The sequence below is a fragment of the Sinocyclocheilus anshuiensis genome, unplaced genomic scaffold, assembly GCF_001515605.1.
Source record: "Sinocyclocheilus anshuiensis isolate Anshui unplaced genomic scaffold, SAMN03320099.WGS_v1.1 scaffold205, whole genome shotgun sequence".
Taxonomy (NCBI): Eukaryota; Metazoa; Chordata; class Actinopteri; order Cypriniformes; family Cyprinidae; genus Sinocyclocheilus; species Sinocyclocheilus anshuiensis.
The window spans coordinates 2,901,878-2,910,996 of record NW_015536497.1 but is presented as its reverse complement, the minus strand read 5'-3'; the positions used below and the strand labels follow the sequence as shown (position 1 = coordinate 2,910,996).

Sequence of the window (9,119 nt, the reverse complement as noted above, 5' to 3'; positions counted from 1 at the left end):
ATCTGCCCCCATCCAACCTGACAGAGCTTGAGAGGTGAAGAGGTGAGGTGAAGAATGGCAGATAATTGCCAAATGCCGATGAGAAAAGCTTGTCGAATCGAACAAAAAAGACTTGAGGCTGTAAAGGTGCTTCAGCTAAATATTTAGTTATGAATACTTATGCAATTCTGTTTTTGCTTTGTCAGTATGGTGTATGGAGTGTAGATTGACGTGGAAAAAAAGTAACTTAAAGCAGTTAAACATAAGGCAGCAACATAACAAAACATGAAAAAAATTAAGGGGTATGAATACTTTCGCAAGGCAGTGTATTGGTACTTTACTTTTATTTCACACGTTGCATGCTCATAGTTTCCTTTGTGCTTTAGTGAAGTGACATACAGCGTGAGCGTGAAGAGTGTGCGCTTACAAGCACAGTGTAACGTCTGACAGGACAGGACAGTTTGTTTTTCTGAGGTGAGAGACTTTTTATTTCGTAAGTTACGCAAATAACGATAGAATAAGGCACTGACATTAAGCCTGACAACATTTGATCTGACCGCAGATACTGAATCGGGACAGCATGTTTTTCTCAGGTACTCTTTACTTAAACCGCATCTGACAGAAGCATCAACAGCTTTCATGCATGTCTTTCAAAAAACAGAAAAACGTTTTTTTTTGTTGTTGAAGTTGTTTGTTTGAGTGTACACTCCATGACCCACTCAGAACGGTCTTGTGAACCCACCAGTTGAGAAACACTATTTAGATAACATTAGAAAACATGTATCAAATCAAGATGTGAACATTGTCTTCGGAACATATGGAGTGAAATCGTAGTTTAGGGGGTGTTGTTTTTTTATTTATTTTAATTTTTTGCTTGGAAATACAGTTTAAATCCACACACAGAATGCACTGGAGTTGTTAAAGTAAATATAATAAATTAAAAATAATTAATTATTTTCTCTGGAGGGTTAAATTATAAAATGAAAAATGTAAATTCGGTTATTTATTCACTCTCATGTCATTCCAAACCTGTGTGACTTACTTCTGAGGAACACAAAAGAAGATATTTTGAGAAATGTCTCAGTGTTATTTTTTTTTTGGAAGTCAGAGTTCACCAAAACTGTTACCATCATTCTTCAAAATAACTTATTTTGTGTTCTGTAACTCATACATGTTTGAAAGACAAGAGATGAGTAAATAATGACAGCATTTTCAGTTTTGGATGGACTATCATTTTAATGTTTTTTTTACGTAGACTTGTGCCAATGTACAATATGTAGCTCTTAGCATGAAACAACAATGTAATTATTTTGTTGTTCTGACCATTTTTTACTTTTATTTTTTTTTTCAGTTAAGAAAGCCAAACTCCAAGGACCTCCTGGTAAGCAACATGTTTTTCTGTTTTTCTAAATGCAATTCAGAATTATGTAAAAACAATATTTGCTTTTCTCTGGGCCATGGAAATCCTGTGTAAATCATCTTGGTTTTGTGATTCTTGGACAGTGTGGAATTTTGAGTCTTGTTTTTGTACAATTTACACTAATACAACACAGTTTTTCCAATCAGATTTCATCTACATGACATCCCTGATTCCTCACAGAAACTTTGAAAGTTTAGAGGTTCACTTGATAATTCTACCCTCGTGTCATTCATCTTGTCTGAGTCCCAGAGCTTGTAGCTTGTGAGTTTATTGTGCAAGATCAGTGTAGGTTAAGCCCAAATCCCCACACCGTTGGCCTTCATATCGATCCCATAAGCCCGAATACTGTGGCCCTGGACAGGAAGGTGACTTGTGTTTACTGCGTTATCCTGAAAATCATAATCTACAGGAACAATACTGCACTGCAATGGCTCTTGGATTATAATGGGACATCACAGGATGCCTTAAAGTGTGGTTATTTGCACGATATGGGTGTTGGCTAGAGTTTAAGGGAGGTGTGAAGCTGTAAACCTAATCTACTGTAGTGTTTTGTGCCTGGAGCAATGTTTAGATCTTAAATGAATGGGTTATCCAAAAATGAAAATTGTCATCATTTACTCACTGTCATGTCCCCCACCCCCCCACCACTAAATAAAAAAATAAAAAAGGTAATTGTAACATCTCACAATTCTGACTTTTTTTCTCACAATTGCGAGGTACAAAATCACAGTTGCAAGTTATAAAGTCAGAATTGCGTGTTATAAAGTCAGAATTGTTCAATATAAACTCGCAGTTCTAACTTCTTTTCTCAGAATTGCTAGCATATGTCTTGCCATTCTAACTTACCACGCAATTGCGTGTTATGAAGTCAGAATTCTGAAATATAAATTCACAGTCGTAAGAAAATAGTATTTTTTCCCCCTCAGAATTAGACTTTATATGCAGTTGCAAGTTTATATCTCACAATTCTGAAGTCAGAATTGTTTTTTTTATTCAGTGGCAGAAATTAGCTTCCATAACAACAACATTGGACCCTATTGACTTTCATTGTTTGGACAAATATCTTTTGTGTTCCACAGAACGTGATTAATGGGCTGGTATTTAGCCATTTTGAAATCGATTTTGAGCATATTTGGAGTACAATAATGGTTTTCTTTTTAAAAATTGAATAAACTGTATTTAGATCTCATCTCCTTTAAATTCTGCTCTAACAATTTCCACAAATAGTCCATCTCTGTGGGATAATAAAACCAGAAAACGCCTGGTTTATCTGAATGAGACACCGGTGGGCTGTTCACTCCCTCTGGGACTCTTGAGCACTCTTAACTCAGATCACACCTGATCCGGAATGTCCCAATCGCCCTGCGCCATCACTTAAACAAACACACAGCTCGGCACATGTCAGACTGTAATACTGTGTCACTGGCTCTATTGTATCAGAGAATAAACAGTTGAGAATATGCCTGTCGGCCTCTGTCTGTCTGTGACAGGTGGCTCTTTTGTGTTCCAGCACTGGCGTGTTTACTTTACCTCTCTAAAACCACTAAGATTGTTCGGCCAGAGCCAGGCTTATCCTGCCTCTAAAAGTGTGACCTATATTAAACAGAAATCCCTGGATTGCATTGCAAAATTATTCGGGCCATGTATTAGTGCTTTTTAAAGATGTGTAACCGCAAATGGAGCTTGAATTGCAATACTCTGAAACGCATGTCTCTCATATTTATAATATGTTAGCGTTTGTGCATATTGCACATAACTTTCAGTAAAAGTTTCATTAATGTTCAAACAAAAGTAAGAGGGATTTATGACATCTGCCCAAAAAGGAAAGTGGTTTCAGTGCGGAACAAGTTGCATTTAAAAAAAAAAAAGGCACAAGGAAGGTATTTATCAATAATTCTGTGAAAATTATTATCCATGAAGTTTCATGTTCTCATATTAATTAGGAGAATGGAATATGCATAGAAATCTACTTTTAAAATGTATCACACAAAATGTATGCAAATTAGTGGAGACAAAACGCTGTATATTTTTAAACACACATTATATTAAACCTATGTCATGAGGAAATGAATGTTGACTTTTCCCCCATAGATACAGTATTAATTGAAGGGATAGTTCACCCAAAAATTAAAATTATCCCATGATTTACTCACCCTCAAGCCATCCTATGTGTATATGATGACAATCAGAGTTATATTTAAAATATCCTGGCTCTTCCAAGCTTTATAATGGCAATGAATAGGTGTTGAGATTTTGAAGCAAAATAATATCCATCATAAAAAGTGCTCCACACTGCTCTGGGGGGTTAATAAAGGCCTTCTGACGTGAATCAATGTGTTTGTGTAAGAATAATATTCATATTTAAAACTTTATAAATCGTAATCTCTAGCTTCTGCTAACTGTCGTATGCGCGTTCCCGAGAGAGTAGCATTCCAGCGGAAAACCAGTCTCCCTTTGGCTTATATCGAAATCCTCCTACGTTTTTCTTTACAGATCCTCATTTTGTATCTCTAATTCATGACCGGTGTTTTGTTTTGTTCTCTCCTCTGTACTTCTGCGTTTGCCACTTCTCACTGGAGCTTACGCTACGCCTACATCCTATACATCATCGCCTGGAATGCCACTCTCTCATAAACACGCCTACGACAGTTAGCTGAAGCTAGAGATTATGGTTTATAAAGTTTTAAATATAGATATTTTTTCTTACACAAACACATCAATTCACTTCAGAAGGCCTTTATTAACCCCTGGAGTTCCGTGGAGTATGTTTTATGATGGATGGATGGATGCACTTTATTTTGCTTCAAACTCTTAACACCCATTCACTGCCATTAACTCTTTCCCCGCCATTGACGAGTTATCTCGTCTTTTAGAAGAAAACGCTTCTCCGCCAAAGACACATTTTTATGGCTTTTCATGTTTTCACTGTTATACACTCGGGGACGCTATTACACATCTTCTGAACGAGTACAAAACCTCCCGAACAAAAACACACGTGAACAGGATGGAGAAAGTAGCGATCTCTTATGTAAACGGATGCATATGAAAAATAATGCGATCATCAGCAATAGACAGCATATAAATGAAAACTGCATAATGTTATGGAGTAAAATGTTGATCCAGGAAGTGGTATATGTCTGTGCAAGCTTTGGAGGTATTGATGGAAGCGATTTACTGGATTTCTGCTTTGATAATCGTACTGAATATTATCCAGATATAGTTTTTGATAAAAATGTGAATTTCTCACCTTTTTGCTCAAAATAATGCATTTTTTATTAAACCTACCTATGTTCAAGTGTTGATAAAAAAAGGCTCTGATCTTCATTTTGGTGCATTGCATATTCAAATATTCATACAGCAAAATAAACTGGAGACCATTACATTTGTGAAAATCATGAAAATCGCTGGCGGTGGCTGGCAACTTTTTAAAAAAATGCTGGCAGGGAAAGAGTTAAAAAGCTGGGAAGAGCCAGGACATTTTAAAAATATAATTCTGATTGCATTCGTCTGAAAGTAGAAAGTCATGTACACCTAGGATGGCTTGAGGGTGAGTAGGATAAATCATGGGGTAATTTTTTTTTTTGGGTGAACTATCCCTTTAATTGGGGGGAAACTGTACCTGTAAAAACTATAAAAATTTAGAAATTTCAGTACCATTTGAATTTTATAAAATTAGTGTGCTCATACTATATTTTTTCTTGTGTAATTTTGATATTATATTGATTATATTTTGATTCATGGCAAAAATGCCAACGTCCACTCAAACCAAATACTGCAATAAATAAAAGCAACCTGATTTTTGTCTTTAAAAATGTTAGGTTACACCGCCATTTAAAATCTTGGGGTCAAGGTTTTTTTTCCTTGAAAGATATTAAATTGATCAAATGTGTTGACATTTATGGACTCCTATGCATTAAGACATACTGTATATGATAGGGACACTATGAATGACCCATACGCCATTAGTTGTACTGTGCCTGTGGAAAAAAAAATCCTCAAGACATGCATAACTTCATTAAATATTTTAGTGTACAGGTACTGCGCACACACAAGAATCCATCATGTGAACCTGCGTATACAAACTGCAAATCCATCCCAAACCTCATACAAGATTTATCAGGGATCTGAAACGGAAATGTCAGCTCTCGATTGTACGCTACCTTTGGCTAATTTAACGGAAAACTCAGCTAGAGTCAATAATGAATGATGACATGTGGTGCTGTCAAAAAAACATAAAACCTTCATGTTCCCATGAAACTTTAAGTTTCAAAGTTTGAAGTTTTGCTTAAAGTAGGATATTTAGAGTTTTGTTTGTTCACTTAGTAAACAAGCAAACTAGAGATCCATGTTACTTTTGGATGTAAAGAAATTTTAGAAGTCTACACACTTTTCTGCAGATTTCTTCTGTGATTTCTGTACAGCTGGTTGAAGAACACTGGTGTTATATTGTTTGTGATGTTATATTGATAGTTGTTGTTTTTCCCCCCAGAATAAGCCTGACACTAAAAGGCACATAAAAATTAGTCTCATTAGTCAATTTTCATGTCAGTCAGAGCCTCAGTGGATAGTTCTTGTCCAGAATAAGCTTACATCTTCTGGACTAGACTAATAGTCAAAAGTCTGGCAATGTGAGACTAATGTGATTAAATTTACAGTTTACAGTTTCATTCACCTGACATGTTTTTCGCCTTTAGCTTTTCCCCACCTCCCTCTCTCCTACGCTACCTGACATAATGGATAAACAGGAGACATGCTGAATCCGTAATTGCCGTCTGAATGTAAAGTGGCTCTCTTTTAATTCACCCAGGTGTGATGCATAATGTCATCGTTTTGTCTCTGTAGACATTCATTACTAGATTGATTAGTTCCTGTCAACCCCAACCTCCACCTGGCTAGAGCCACAGTGGAGAATGGATCTCAGTGGCAGTTAACTGCTTGTGTTGTTTGTTTTAATTTGGCTCATTTTTGGTGTTTGTGTTGTTGAGATATATACAGTGGCCCAAAACTACCAGAAAGTCCTCAAATACATCATTTAGAACAGTCATATCTTTTTGTGAAATGTTTTACTTGAACCACATCACTCTAAAACAAACTTTACTTTTCCATTTCAAACTTTCAAATTATGCGAATATATTCTGAGAAATTAAAGCTGACGCTTTTTACTTTCTTCAAGGTATAGTTCACCCAAAAATGAAAATTGGCTGAAAATTTACTCACCCACAGGCCATCCATGATGAGTTTGTTTCTTCATGGGAACGGATTTGAAGAAATTCATCATTACAACACTTGCTTACCAGTGGATCCTCTGCAGTGAATGGGTGCCGTCAGAGTCCAAACAGCTGATATAAACATCACAATAATCCTCAATTAATCCACACCACTCCAGTCTATCAAGTAACATCTTGTAATGCATTTTTATGTCTTCACAAGACATTAGTTGATGGACTAGAGTGGTGTGGATTATTGTGATGTTTTTATCAGCTGTTTGGACTCTCATTCTGACGGCACCCATTCACTGCAGAGGATCCAAGTGATGTAATGCTAAATGTCTCCAAATCTGTTCCCATGTAGAAAAAAAACTCATCTACATCTTGCATGGCTTGAGAATCAGCAACTTTCATTTTTGGGTGAATTATTTCTTTAATGAATGTTCTTGGTCTTCTTGGACTGTTCACAATTCATCTTTGCACATTATTTAAAAAAATGCGTGTCTTCATAATCTTTCATCAAAATGTGGCTAGATGAAGTCAGATGAAAATAAATGATATTGTGGTTTTGAATTTGGAATAACTGAATGCAGCAATGATTTGTTCATAAGATTAGGAACATGTAAGTATGTAGGGTCATTTAGATTTTTATGTTGACTTTAGTACTATAGCAGGACCAGCACCAGCACTCATTCTAGCCTTTCTCTGATCTTTGTGAATGAATTGGATGGTATTTTTGCCCCGTGTCTTATTTGAACTGGCTCGTGTTGATTTTTGTTGTTGTGGAGAGGCCTGATTCTCTTTGTCTCTGTGGAAACCTGTTGAAACAAGGAAACAAACACTGTGCAGTGAAGCACCAAAGCTGATCAAATCTGTTTTAACAGCTGACGGCCCCTCCACTCTTCTCATGCGCTGGAGATCCAGCAGTGCTTTAATAAAGTCATAAGTTAAGACATTTTTCCTGGCTTTCTTGTTTTTAGAAAATGGTATGGACTTCAACAAGGAAATTGTTCATTATTTTCAGCCTTTTCCAGACAAACTGAGCAAGTCAATATAGCTGATGTCATCATGATGTAATGTTTCTCTTGCTCTGGATCTTTATCGTGGCTTGTGTGGATAATAGTGATAGTAATAGTGTCAGCTCTCTGAATGTTTATATGTCTGTTAACACAAGACTACTGGTTTTCTCTGGGTGGGAGGAGAGCAGTGGGCGGCACTGCTGGCAGAATGTATCATCGGGCATGTGTTGGCCGGCCCCCATCGCTGGCAAACAGGAAATTAATAGTGTTGGTTATGTCACAGTCTCAGTAATCCTTCTGCTGTCGACATTAGTGCGTGCGTGTGTTTGCATACACGTTTGTATGCATGCTTATGAAGGGCCGTCCTTATAAATTTGACTTGAAAAAAGCTAATTTAAAGCTCATTTATTTTTGGGATACATTAAAATGCAATTTGTATACAGTAACTTGAATGCACCTTTTCTGTAATAAGCGTGTTTTTCATTTCTGATCTAAAATTTATTTATTTTTTGGGGGGAGCATAGAGTTAAAAATAGTTGTACAGGCCGTACAACTGTCCTGAACCCTGATATAAAGAAAAAAAAAACTCCTTAAAAGAAAGAGACTCTTGAAAGGAAAACCTTTGCAGTTTGGCATAATCTTTGAGTATTATTTGTTAGAAAAAAAGAATATATTGTAGAAACTTAGTATTTGCAAAACTTTTGTCTGCCTAAATCATGCGGTGCAACCAACATGAAGAAAAGCAAACATTTATGAGCAATGGTGTTAATGATAATCCCAAACTACAAAACTACCCAAATGAAATTAAACTAAATTTTAACAAGACTGAGATAAATTATGTTTAGAATCTGTATAGACAATAGTGATAAATTCTCATCTTGTGGTAAAAATTCTATGTAAGGCATAAAGTCTCTGATGCTGAACTGATGCTTTTTCCCTCTGTTGAGGATCTCATGTGAGATTATGGATGTCAGGGCTCTGTTGGGGGAAGGGAATCACACTAATCTTTACTCTCACTCAGCACTACAGCATTATTGCTCAGGCTTTATTTAGTCACAGTCCTGCCTTGGGTTGGGTATCGTTTGAATTTTATCAGTGGTGGCTCGTGGGTTTTAAAATAGAGGAGGCACACTACTTGTATTGGTCTGGGGATCCCTGCCGATTATTATTATTATTATTATTATTATTTGCTTCCACTTTAAAATGGCTTTTTGGTTCCTTTTAATCAGAAAACGTAAAGAAAACGACACACATACAACAAGATAATATAATTTCACTTACCTGGCCTATGACTTGAAGCAAACATCCATCCCGTCTTAAAAGTCTGTGTTAAAAGAGCCGACTGCTGTAACGTTAGCCTATATCCAGCTTAGGCGTGTTCTCACTTTATTTTTAATTTGCATATATACTGTTTTAATGACAGCTTGGTAAATCTGTTGGCATCAAATATTCAATATAGCTACTCATAAGTACTTGGTACATTATCAGCGCAGC

General features: G+C 36.3%; 1 protein-coding gene across 1 annotated transcript in view; it reads left to right on the top strand.

The window, feature by feature from the left end:
- LOC107688005 (protein unc-13 homolog B-like) overlaps positions 1 to 9,119 on the top strand; it is a 100,877-nt gene that overhangs the window by 12,744 nt on the left and 79,014 nt on the right. The window contains exon 2 of the mRNA XM_016485548.1: positions 1,331 to 1,360. Coding sequence (XP_016341034.1) covers positions 1,331 to 1,360 — 30 coding nt within the window. The remainder of the gene's footprint in view (positions 1 to 1,330; positions 1,361 to 9,119) is intronic.